This window comes from Prunus persica, chromosome G8, assembly GCF_000346465.2.
Source record: "Prunus persica cultivar Lovell chromosome G8, Prunus_persica_NCBIv2, whole genome shotgun sequence".
Classification (NCBI taxonomy): domain Eukaryota; kingdom Viridiplantae; phylum Streptophyta; class Magnoliopsida; order Rosales; family Rosaceae; genus Prunus; species Prunus persica.
Window position 1 is genome coordinate 17757473 of NC_034016.1, and position 13855 is coordinate 17771327.

Genomic DNA, 13855 nt, shown 5'->3' on the forward strand with positions numbered 1-13855 from the left:
ACCATAAAACCTTTTATAAACTTAATTTTTTAAATTGGATAATTTAATTTTATGGGTTTAGGGTATTAATTTTTAACGACGGTGGTTGGGTCGTGGAATACATATTTTACGTCGTACAGTAAAACATACGACATGGTTTACGCTTTAAACGACGTCATTTTAATATGTAAGTCGGTTTATATAATTACAACGTTTTTAATTTCTAACACCGACGTGGTTTCTCATTTAACGACGTCATTTTAACGACTTAGTAGTCTATTACAATTTACAACGTCTACAATTTATTTAACACCGACGTGGTTTGTTGTATGGTAAGAATATTTTATTATTTTTATATCAAAATATTCAAAATAAATATAAAATAAATCAGAAAATTGAAAAGTCAACTCCTATGAAGTCATTGATATATTTTCTTCCACATAAACCTTGAAAAAATTCATTTTGAATAACAAAAATTTAAAATGACCATCCAAAACAAAATTGTTTTGATGAGTCATAAAATCACTTCTAGTTTAATGGTTTAGGGTTTAGAGTCTAGGGTTTAGAGATTAGTGTTGTTATTTATTGGGGTTTATTTTTAAAGTATAATTTTTGGGTAGTCTATGTTATATGTTAGGCTTTAAAACCATAAAACCTTTTATAAACTTAATTTTTTAAATTGTATAATTTAATTTTATGGGTTTAGTGTATTAATTTTTAACGACGGTGGTTGGGTCGTGGAATACATATTTTACGTCGTACAGTAAAACATACGACATGGTTTACGCTTTAAACGACGTTATTTTAATATGTAAGTCGGTTTATATAATTTACAACGTCTTTAATTTCTTAACACCGACGTGGTTTTTCAGTCGTCGTTATATAAAAAATTCAAAATAAATTTAAAATTAATCCGAAAAATGAACGGCCTTACGTTCTTAATCCGAAAAATGAAGTTTCCGTCGTGGAATATTAAATTTACGTCGGTACTTGTAGAACTTTCGCCTTGGTTTTTCTTTCGACGTTTTATAACGCGCGCGCTCTAAAAATTTTCGCGCGACCTAAATTTTTTTAGATTTGGCTCTTAGTCTTATACTTTGATCCCTGAAACCTAAAATTTCAGATTTCACGCGACATAACATTTCGCTCTCTCACTTCTGCTCTAATTAAAAGTTGCACTCTCCAGGCTCGTCGAATCTGTGAGCTCGTCCAACCTGTAAGTACAAACCCTATCTTCCCCTTGTAAATTCATTGAATGATATTAGGTTGTTTTGTTAAAGGGTTTTAGGTATATGCTTTGCGATCTGTTAATAATGTGCTTATAGGTATGGGTTCATGGATTTTCTGTTTAATGGGTTCATGACAAGATCAAATAAAGGTGTACTTTTGCTGGAAATCAACACAAAAAGACACATCACCAACTTCCAAATGATTTCCAGCAAAAGGACACCTTTATTTGATCTTGTCATTTTCCGCTCTGGAGAAGGTGCAAAGTGCACCAATGCTTATAGGTATGGGTTCATGGATTTTCTGTTTAATGGGTTCATGGATTACATTATCTGTTATGTTGAATTGGGAATGGATTTAATTTTGTCGTATATTTTAATCACCCTATGTTATGTTGAATTGGGAATGGATTTATTGTTTTCATGCTTGGTTTCATGTATATGTTGGTTTCTTGCTTGGTTTCATATATATGTTGTGTTCTTAATGGGTTTTGTGTTCTTGAAAATAAACTGAGACACGACGAATTTTAAGGCGTACGACGACGATTACACGACGGTGTTTTTAAACTACCGTCGTTGTATTACTTATACACGACGGTTTTTTCATAAACCGTCGTTTGTATTACGTATAATAGACGACGTCTGTTGAAAATCCGTCGTCTATATATGCCAAATACGTCTGTTTTTGATTTGCAGGTTCAAAGTGAAGTTGAGGAAGACAATCATGGCGTATCAGAAAATTTAAGGTGGCTAGCAGCTGGTCCAAACATGTCAGTGCCATTATATAGGAGCTATCTTATTAAAGGTATTAAATTCAATATCAAGGCACAAGATGATGTGCGGACAACTCAAAATAGTGGAGTTTATTTACTTGCACATACCATGCAAGTTGCTAGTGCCAAGGATAAAAACCCAATTCTCTCAAATATGGGTTTCTATGGTGTCATTCAAGAAATTTGGGACCTTGACTACCAAAAGTTTACAATCCCAGTCTTTAGGTGTGATTGGATAGATAGTTCTGGTCTTGTAGTCGACGAACTTGGATTTACCCTTGTAGATTTGAGTAAAATTGGACATAGGAATGACCAATTTGTTTTGGCTTCTCAAGTCAAACAAATATTTTTTGTTGACGACCCGATGCATCGTGGTTGGTCGGTAGTGTTATCAATGCCTAGTAGAGAATATAATGATGTTATTGGTGATGAAGTATTAGGTGATGTGATAATTGAGTGTGAGCCATTTACTAGAGGGATGCCAAATGTTGACACATTTGATGAACTGGTAGGTGAGTTAGGCGGTCAAAATATTCGAGATGGGTGTGAAGATATATGGATTGAATGATGCTTATGTAATTGGCAGTGTATGACATTAATTTTGTAATATATTGTAATGTGATTTCTTCACTTTCTACGTTCAAATAAAACACGACGTTATTGTGAATCAGTTATTCAGCATATTTACCGACGTCTTAAAGCAACGTAACAATGAAGAACCACGACGCTATTGTGAAGCAATTATTCAGGATATCACGTCGGTGAAGGATAAAGAACCGCCATGTAATTCAAAATAACACGACTCCAATCCCATAATACCGACGTCTAAAAAACGAGATATGTAATCTGAACGTTAAAAAATACGACGTCATCATACATTTTCCACGTCGCAAGTTCTTTTATAAACGAAGAGGAACGAAATTAATTCCGACGGAAATTCATTATAACCGCCGTCTAATAACAATTAAACGACGTTATTTGTAATACGGCTCCCATCATAATCTACGCCGTCTATATGTTCTGTAATACGGCTCTCATTTATTTGGAACCGACGTTGTTTAGACGTTCAACGTCGTCTATATTATTAAGTGCGTCGTGAGTAATGAATACATATAAATACAACGTCGACTATATAAATGTATACGTCGTAAATAATGACACTGACAACTATTTCCACGTCATCTTTTTTAGATAAAATCGAAGTGGAAAATTTATTTCACGACGGTTTTTTGTAAATAAGAGACGTTGTAGAACTTTAGCAGACTAAACACGTCTGTTTTTATTGTTTTCCGACGTTGTTGTATTTAACAACGTCTAATATTTATGGTCGTTGTTTGTTTCTGAAAATAGGACGTATAAATTTTTTAATACGACTCTCATATATTTGTAACTGACGTTGTTTAGTTTTTCAACGTCTACTATAGAAACACATACGTCGTAAATAATGACACTGACAACTATTTCCACGTCATCTTTTATCAAAAAATCGAAGTGGAAAATTAATTGTACGACGGTTGTGTTTATATGTGCGACGTAGTAGGTATCAATAACGTCGTCTTCTAATGTATTTAAAGACGTCATATTTTTTATTGTCGTGAAAATTACATTTAACGTCGGCGTATTTTTATTGTCGTCGTTGTATGTCTATCTTGCGGCCTTGTTCTCTTAATATGTGTCATATTTTCCCTTTTTAACGACGGTCTTTTTAGAGAATTGGTCGTCTATTATCATCATCGATTGCTTTTTTTAGATCTTTTTGCAGTACAAAGACGTCGTTTTGTATTTTTTGATGACGTTGTATTGTTTAACAACGACGGTTATTTAGCGTCGTGGTTTATGAGGGAAAAGATGACGGTGGATTCCACGACCATTGAAAAACCAAATACACGACGGTGATTTACCGTCGTCTTTTTGCTTTTTTGTAGTAGTGAGAACCGGTCAATTATACTAGAGACACAAACTTACTACACCAGCTTTCAGATATCGAAAAGCTTTACGTGTTGATCAAGATTGATGAAGACATCTTTGATAAATGTGACATTATTTCCACAAATTGCTGGGGAATAATTACAATTTGTGAATTCTTTCTATCCCTTTGTTTGTTCAATTGCGATAGGTCACATGCACTAGTCCCATGCTTTCAATTATTCCCTTTTACTAATAACAAATAGAATTAGACAATTTCTCATGCGTGTGCAAATAAATAAGATCCAAAGTGGAATCAAAATAAAAATAAATGAATCACTGTCACATTAATTTTGTGCCCAAAAATTAATGTAATAAGTTGCTATCTCAAAACCCAAATGATGCTCTTCTCTCTACAATCATGATTCATGAATAGTCTAATAGTCTAAGGATCGCGGTGCCAAATACATAGCAATTGCTAGAACAAAAACATCAATCTTTGATCAAGCCTTAGTGCTCTGGTTCTAATGGCATGGGACTTGACTTTCATATATGGATGACAACTTTCTTGAGCTTTGCATCCAATTTGTAGTCGGGTTTTCATTATGAAACCTTGGAAAAGAATACAACATGTTACGACCATAAGGAACAAAAACAAGTAAGAAAAGTACATTTCGTTCCCATTAAAACAAGAAAATTTAAAGGATTTTAATGATGGTCCAAAATTATTCCCAAACCGCAATTGCGCCGGAACAATAGCTTCACTAGTGTCTAGATTTTGATGCCAATCAACCTCCAGCTTGACTAAATAATTCCATGCACATGACTGGCTTCTCTGCGGGCTGCAACTTTTTTGCAGTCCTTTTGTAGCTGGCATGAATAGGGTTCACTACCGTCTCTTCAGGGAGTGTTGGAAGCGGATGGTCTTCCTGGACCACCAAACTAATGTTCTTATCTATATTTTGTACTAAGTTGGCCTCTCCACTTGCTTGCTTTGGCTGAGTGTGTGCTGGCTTAGTTTTTATGTTTCTTTTTCATGGCTTTTACCTCTTAATGAAGTTCCTTTTCGTCCCCAAAAAAAAAAAAAAACCTCCAAGTGCCAGGAGAGACCTGAAACTCTGAAGCTTTATTTCCAGTGCGGCCCTAACAAGTAGAGAACTAGAAGAACAAAACAACCAAATAACTCTTGATGAAGAGAAAGAAGTAAAAAAAAGAGAGTTCGACACTCACTTTATTTGAATACTCAAATCAAACTCACAATCTGATTTGCAACTCCCCCAAAAGTAAATCCCAATACATCATGTTTAAAGAAAAAAGCAAGTGTTTCTTATCCCAAAGTTCCATGAATGAAGAAGCCAACGCATCTGCATCATGAATATACACGCGATCGCCGATCATAATGCGACACATTAGGAAATTTTGGTTCTATTATTTGATGTGAAACATGATTGGATTGAATTTCAAATACATTAGGAAAGCTTAAAGTACTGCTTCAAAGACTCAGAAAGTTTCCAGGAAATAACAGAGAAAGCTACGGGCAAATAAATGGTAATTAAATTTGTAACTTTATTTTTGTTTTTGTTTTTGTTTTTTTTCTGCTTAAAGCTAAAAGAAGAAAAAAAAAAGGTCTCAGAGCATAGGGTAGGGGCACTACAATAAGTGAGAGACCTTAGGAAGGACATGGATGTTGGTGAGGCTTATCGTTTACTTATAAAACAAGAAGACTTGAAGTCTTTAGAGAAGACTTCCAAGTCAAATTCCCATAAAAACGAAGCATGAAAATACAAGTTTTATTCTAAAAGAAAGCTTTGTTTAATTATGAGTTAATAATTTGGTATGGAAAAGAAGGCTGTAAACAACGCGGAGTTGCTTTGAATTAACACACTTTGGAAACTCATACTTGTCTGTTTTTTGTTTGTGGTCAAGTCTCCGTCAATGGCCACATCGTTATCTTAAGACTTTTTGGTATGAAGATTGAAGGTCACCAATTATAATTGATCAATTAGGTGCAATTTGCCTAAATAATGCACTATTTGGTTAATTAATTATCACTTGATTTGGCCACAACAAAGAAAAAAAAAACTTGTTTTTAATGATTAACATCTAAGGCTCGGTCATGTCAAGTCAACCCACCTAAGGTAGCTCCCTTCTCAAACAATTTAAAATTGGACAATGTTTCTCTCATTTCATGTGAGGAGACATTCTTACTTCCTGGAAAAACAATTTAAAATTATAGTTTGACACATATGTACGAACAATGTATCAAAAACATAAAAAGAAAAATCTCTACACACATGTCAAACTGTGATTGGCAAGAAAATACAAGCTCCTACTTATTTCAGGAAAGAAGACAAGTATTTTTCTTTAAAATTGGAGCATGGTTTGGCTCCTTCAAACTAAGAAGAAGCTCCTCCTCAGAACAAATGGACTTTTGACTTAAGGAATTCAAAAGAGAAGAAGTTAAAGGAATTTCACAAGTGTCAAAATTCCATTTGTTTGAAGGACGAGCTACTCCTCAATTTTAAGGAGTCAGGTTTGTTCCCTTTTTAATCAAAGTTAAATCAAAATTTTCATATGGTTTTGGCCGAATTTCCAGAAGTAATCTCAGTTGATCTTGTTATGCTTGCACTCCCTCGAAATATCCTTTTCAATTTTAATATGATTTAAGTTAGGAATAGATCCCATATTTTTATGGTATAAATTAACTTAGAGAGTTGGAAGAATCGAATATTCTTGTCGAGCAAAAATAAAAAGCTACTAATATTCTTGCAACAATTTTATTAGCATGGCCTGACTCCTTCAAATTGAGAAGGAGCACCTCCTTAAAAGTCTAAAACCAATGAGATTTTGCCAATAGTCAAATTAAAGCAAAATTGACAAAAAAGAAAAAAAATTTGACAAGTGTCAAAACCACATTAATGGTAAGAAGGAGCTCCTCCTCAAAACAAATAAAATTTTGACACTTGTTGAATTCCTTTAACTTTTTTTCTTTTAGAATTTGACAAGTGTTAAAATCTCATTTGTTGTAAGGAGGCCAAATAATACTAAAAAAATGTTCCCAATGCACGAACAATCCATATTTTACATATCTCTTGATTTATAGGTCTGTATTCTAACACGTCGTTTTTATTTTTTATTTATTTATTTTATTTTATTTTATTTTATTTTTTCCAGTGAAATATATTGTAACATGTCTAATACCACTTGCATGGAGGATTTACAACTGTTCTGATTGGATCATAAGTTGCTTTCTCATTTTGATGTTATGTTTTGTGTTAGAAGTTAGATGTTTTTGTTATGGTTGGAAGTGGTTCTACCCTTTCTAACAACTTAAGTTCTTATGTTTTTATTATGGTTGTAGTGGAACTTATATTATATATTTGTCTCTTTTCTTTGACTGATATACCTCTTCGCGTAAGAGGGTGTAAATTTGATATACATTGTTATTCAATTTTCGATTGATATGTCTCTCCGTGTATCAATTTTCAATTGATATGTCTCTCCGCGTAAGAGGGTGTAAGTTTGATATACATTGTTAGTCAATTTTCTAACGACTTAAGCTTTTGAAATTAACGATTGTCTAATGATGATTGAGGTACTTCTCTAATTTTTGTCATCTGTGTACATATTTTTTGATATGTAGTTAATAAGTTATTGATGTAAAATTGGTTTCAATATTGTAAGAATTTTTATTTCTATGATATGAAATAATGGCATATACTATTTATAAACTTTGCGTCCAAAGTTCTCTCTGTACCAAATGCTGCATGCAAAGCACCTCATTTTTGTTGAAGAATACAAATCTCACATCGAAAACTTAACTAAATAAAATACAACATATAATGAATGGTTTTACTATTAATATCACTAAGATCTTTTGTGATAAAACCCCACATCTACTGGACTCTATAAGTGGTTAAGTTAGAGACAATATCGACGTTGTTAATAGTGAGCTATTGACCCGTCTCTCCATATTTAACAATTTTTCTCTGTGCATGTGAAAGGAAAGGAGGAGGAAACTCAATAAGTGTCGGTATATCCAAATTAACTAGAAGGTTATGGTGTTGGTGGCATTTTGCATTTGATTCTAAGCAACAAGAGGAGACTCAAGCAAAAATTAGACTTGCTCAAACTGATACTAAAAAGATTGAATGGACCATGGACTAGCTGACCCCCCCTTTGAACATTGAAGCTCTGTATCTTTCGTCGTTCATCATTTGCTTGCAAAAAAAATTCAATATTTTGTGGTAGAAAATTTGCTTGGAAAATTGCTCCATTCTGCCTGAAATTTCCAAGTAAAAGTCCAAAATCCAAAGAAAATGGAAGTCAAGCAAAATGGCAAAGACTTAAAAGAATCGTTGTCACCATCTCTGGTGACTACAAAAACCGCGTGGGTTCCACCATGTTTGTGGGGGCCCCAAGTCCCACATAACTCCAATTTTCTATAGACTGGTGATTGCAGACTGAGTCTAATGGGTCCTACAGCTCCTCCATGAAACCAACATATAAAATCATGAAGAGTCCATATGGCTATGTACGCACTACAATCCCGCCCCTTATAAATACAATCTCTGGAGAGTGCATGTCTCAAGTGCAACCAACCAACATTAATAGAGAGCTAAGCAGAAAGCAGAAAGCAGAAGCAGAAGCTACACTATTTATAGTCACCAACAATTTCAATGGCAGCCAACACCAAGGATCAAGAACAAATGACCCCAGAATTTGAACTTCCAGGATTTAGATTCCACCCCACAGAAGAAGAACTTCTTGAGTTCTACCTCAAGAGCGTGGTTTTCGGAAAGAGACAGCGTTTTGACATAATTGGTTTTCTCAATATCTACCACCATGATCCTTGGGACTTGCCTGGTAAACTTTCATTAATTACTTGGTTTACTTAGTTATACGCATGGTTTTATTTGCTTAATTAATTATAATGGTGTTGTTAATTAATGGGTGTTTGATTAATTACTTGTAGGGTTGTCGAAGATTGGAGAAAGAGAGTGGTATTTTTTTGTGCCAAGGGACAGGAAGCATGGCAGTGGAGGAAGGCCTAACAGAACCACTGAAACTGGGTTCTGGAAAGCCACCGGCTCTGACCGCAAAATTGTGAGCCTCTCAGATCCAAAGAGGATCATTGGGCTCAGAAAGACTCTTGTTTTTTACAAAGGCAGAGCCCCAAGAGGAACCAAGACTGATTGGGTCATGAACGAGTATCGTTTGCCTGATAACTGCCACTATCTAAAGGTAATGGTTGCCTGGTAATGTGTCGATTTGATTGGTGTCAGCCCTCGAACCTAAAACATGCTGACTTTTAATTATATCACAAAGTCTAACAAAAAGTTAATTCTCTTTTGCAAAGTTTCAAAAACTATAGGGAAAGAAGCAAAGTCTTGTAATTAAGTCAAGCATCATCAAGGAGTCTCCAAGAAAAACAAGTCTTAAGCATCTATGTCCATACACTTAATGTTGGGAAGTTTCCATGAAAATTCTTAAATTTGGTCATATGGGTTTATTTTCTTTGTCATTGAGTGCACAGTGTGTTTGTATTTGCTTGGTGGATAATTGGCGGGTGACACCTCATTGTTTTATGATAAATGTCATATATTAGGTGTGAGAATCCGGTGCAGTGTGTCAGGCGCACACAATAAATTTTGCCGCTATCGGCCGATATAAACAACAATTACGCTCGATTAACTTTAGTGCAATTAGTTTGATCTTATTTATTTTCACATCTAATTCGGGTCTCATTTGCTAATTACACTACTAAAATGACATAGCTTAATAGATGCGTGTCACCAGACATTTGATGAGTAATCTTTGATTAGGTAGTTTGATATATAGGTCAATTCGCATTTAATTGGATAGTGATCTAATGGATTTTTTCTTGAATTTGTAAATGCAGGACATAGTGCTATGCAAGATATATAGGAAGGCAACTTCCTTGAAAGTCCTAGAGCAAAGGGCAGCAATGGAGGAAGAGATAAAGAACTTTCATCCTTCTCCAAACACATCATCTCCTCCAACATCAATGGAGACCATCTCATTTTGCAGCCAATCACAGGAAGATCTGACTCTACAAATGCCCAAAAACTATGTGGTATTGAAGCAAGAAATGGATGATGCATCACTAACAGAAGAGAAAGAGCCAAAGGAAGAGAAGGCAATGGAGATCAAAGGGTCTCCTCCTCCTCCCACATACATATTGCCAGAGATCCAAGTGCCAAGATTGAGCGTGGACTGGACCCAAGACGCATTTTGGACCCAAATGAATAGCCCTTGGCTTCAAAACCTGACCCCTTTGCCCAACCTTCTCAACTTCTAAATTCTAATGAATTAGTTTGATGTGTAGGTTAAAATAAAGTTTGGTCCTGTAGATAAATTTGGCACACAGCTTAGGCGTTATCTCATCCCTCACCGAGAGATGCTTATAACTACTGTCAATGTTCCAAGTGTTAGCCGTTCTATTTAAGGAACAGCTTTTAGCTTTTTTGTTTTTGTTTCTTTCTTTCATTCTTGGGTTTTTTTTCCTCTCCAGAGAGAGCAATGACTATCTTATATGTATACATAGATATACATTTTCTGTAAGGGACCTAATGGGTAGGTAGGAGAGGTGTCATGGACAATTGGGTCTGAAAATTTAGTAATGGGGAGTTTTTATTTTGTTTCACTTTGAGCTTCTCTGATTTTATTCTTTTGAATATGGGCTTAAAGTCCAGTTGCTTTTAACAGGTTTTGGTTTTGGTTTTTGGCCCAACAAAGAAAGATCATCAAAATTTAAATTACAGTTGAGATTTTAAGAGGAGTTTTGCCTTGATCCAAAAATTGCAAACCAATTCCAACTTCAGCTTAACGTATTTTTAAAGCCTCTTAATTATAGGTACAAAATTGGAATTTTTTGACAAAAAAAAGTTTTGAGCTGGGTGTCCAAATAACAATTTCCATCTTTATAAGCATTCAAAATCTAATCACTCCAAAGTGATTAATCTAATTCAATCCAATTTGGCCGGTTTCTATAATCTTTACCATAACATACAATGATAATCTAAACTAGGAGGAAATGAGACTTCTCACACACGCACTACTAAGAGCAGTTCCACCGGTTTGGATTGTCAGGGCAAAAGGCTCTCTGGACTGCAAAAACACACTTCACCAATCAAATCTAGTCCGGACAAATGGTGGGCTCCACCAAGATTGGGCAAGCCAGAAGGCAAGAATAGCTTGAGCTGTTGCCAGAGGGCGTTGAAGCCAGCATGACGTCTATGAAAAAAAAAAGGAAAAAAATTCCAAGAAATTCAGAATTTTTATTTTATAAATACCTAGTAATTTTTTATTTATTAATCTCAAACATATAAATAAAATTAATCCCATGTGAATAGTAATTACCCTTGGGTTGTCATGGCATTGGGTGAAAAAAAAATTTTACTAGGGCAAATACTATTCATTTGAATAATAACCACCCTTACTTGCCCTTGCCTTTTGCTATGACAAATTGGTGGAAGTGCTCTAGGGTGTTATGGGGGTTTCGACAAAAAATAAAGGATATCATGAGGGTTCAAACTTAAGACCAATAATATGCAAATTAAAACTCTTTTTCATTAGACTACATCTTCTTAGCATGCATGAAGTTAAATGAAAAGTTCATTGTTATTTCATTTCTCAGAGTTACAATTATTCTCATAACTAGGCATCACATGAATTAGTGTCACAACAGTAGTGACACCAACCACCCAAAAAGAAAAAAAAAGAACACACATTATTGGGTACAAATTACAATTAATTTTCAGGCAATTGAATAACATTGAGATCAGACCCAAAAGGCTTCTGGTTGTAGCAGTCAAGGTTGTTGCCATAGCCAACTCCAAGCAAGTCACAGTACCTCTTGTAAAACCCAATGCGATCCTCCACCTTAGCGTTCCAGCCCTTACCACATTCAAGTCCACCGTTAATGATATTTGTAGTGACCCCGTAACCGGGAACCCGACCTGCTGACTTGTCGGCTCCAGACGGGTTCCATCTCCCGGTGATCACATCATGGCATGAGGGCTTGGGTGACTGAGGGGTCATCCAGAACCAGAGTGCTGTCTTGAATGAAATAACAGGGTCTGTAGCAACTAGGTCTGGGTTGTTCAACAGGTCCTCCCCTATTGCTTTTCCACACTGTCCGTAGTTGTAGTTCCTACAGTCCAAATACACATAATTATTCTAGCTACATAATTCATGATAATATAAATTTCCGCATCACCGCCGTTCGTATACAATCATGTACCTATTTTACATAAACGGACACATAATTGTATACAACCGGTTACACTTGAGATTTTCTGATAACTTAAACGATAAAGAATTTAATTAGATGTACTTACCAAGAAAGTTGAATTGGACCACGGCCATAATACTGCTTACCAGCAGCACATGGATAATTAGGATCCCAGGCACAATAAGATCCAGGGTTTTGTTCCTTGAGATAGCAATACCCCCAAGAGTATGGTCCATCAGGTGCACTTGCCCAACCCCCTGGACAGTTACATATAATCATCATGCAAAGTAAGTAATTTAGTTGAGGCAAATAAAATAAATGAATCGGATTGCAAAAAAATAAAGGGTAGTTAATTACAGATATAGTTTGTATGAAATGAAAATGGTAGCAATTTGTACAAAAAAAAATTGACCCTGGTCACTTTGGGATAAATCAATCTCTTGTGTATATTTCTGAAATGGTAAATTGATAATAATTTTTTTAAAAACTAACTGAATTACTGACCTGTAGTTTCATGTGAAGTTTGGGCTAAGAAAGCAGCAATTTCCCTTTTTTGGGTGGCAGCATCTCCAGTTTTAGCAAAGTTAGGAAAGGACTTGGCAGCTGCAATGAAAGCATCATAGGTATAAAACCCCTTAGCTGGGCAACCACCATCATTCCTATGCTTAAGCATCTGATTAAAGGTGTTACGTGACACAAGGCTACCAATGTCACCGCCACCGCCACCACCGCCGCCGCCACATTGGCTTTGGCAACCAGTGCTGCAGTAATCAGGTGCAGTGCCACACCACCCATACTTGCTGCAGCATTGCCCTCCTGGACACAGAGCACCCCCTGCCTGCCTCCCACACTGCTCTGCTGTGCCTCCTTGGATGGAGGACAACAAAAAAAGAGAAACAAATGCCAAAAGAAAGCACCACATTGTTGTGTCAATTTGTTTGTGATATTTGGTTGAGTTTTTAAAAGGATCAGTGGATGCATGGGTGTATATATAGGGTGGAGGAACAGAGGAAGTAAGAGACTTTTTTCTTTTCTTTTTGGGTAGTTTCATGAATTATCCAAGTCTTTTCGGGCATTTAGTCAACATTGGTGGGAAGAACAGATTTTCTGATCTTATCTAGCAAATCATAGCTCAAGTCTAAAGAAAGGTTTAAAAGAATAGAAATTGTGGGGTATGAGGGCGGCTGTTGGTGCATTTTTTTTAACTTCATGTTCATGAATGCTAGTGAAGGATATCTCCAGTGCTAATTGACATCCATGTCTCTGTGTCCATAAAGCTCATGTCCCCAAATATAGACATATACTACACAGAATTTCAGGAATTGAATGGTATAAAAATATATGTATAGCCAAAAACTTATATTATGCATGAAATGGTGGGAGAGGGATGGATGGCAGGTTATGGGTCAGCAAAACATGTGAAAACCATCCTGAATTAGTTATGCTTGTGACAGAAATGCTTCCACAAATAACAAAAAAATGGTTCATGTTTTCTAAAATGTTTGGTTGAAACTTGAAATAGACAAAATCTCCTTTTGGAAAACATTGATTGAAACAAACACTTTAATTTTAATTGAAACATTGTCAAATAAACCTTATATTTAGGGTATTTGACATCAACATATATCGAGCGGACAAATAAAATGCGATTAGGTCAAGTGATAAAGGCGGATCATGTTAAAAGTTCCTTTTCCTTCCATTCCATTGTAACAATA

At 35.5% G+C, this 13855-nt stretch overlaps 2 protein-coding genes across 2 annotated transcripts; one reads left to right on the plus strand and one right to left on the minus strand.

The window, feature by feature from the left end:
* On the plus strand, positions 8427 to 10550 carry LOC18766254 (NAC domain-containing protein 35). Its single transcript, XM_007200465.2, has 3 exons — positions 8427 to 8749; positions 8859 to 9127; positions 9786 to 10550. Exons 1-3 carry the CDS (start codon positions 8563 to 8565, stop codon positions 10203 to 10205), a joined length of 876 nt encoding a protein of 291 aa, XP_007200527.1. The 5' UTR covers positions 8427 to 8562; the 3' UTR covers positions 10206 to 10550.
* On the minus strand, positions 11500 to 13336 carry LOC18768537 (endochitinase 2). The gene is made up of 3 exons (XM_007201228.2): positions 12645 to 13336; positions 12247 to 12397; positions 11500 to 12059 (listed from the first exon to the last, which is right to left on the minus strand). The coding sequence occupies exons 1-3, from the start codon at positions 13189 to 13191 to the stop codon at positions 11657 to 11659; spliced, it is 1101 nt and encodes a 366-aa protein (XP_007201290.2). The 5' UTR covers positions 13192 to 13336; the 3' UTR covers positions 11500 to 11656.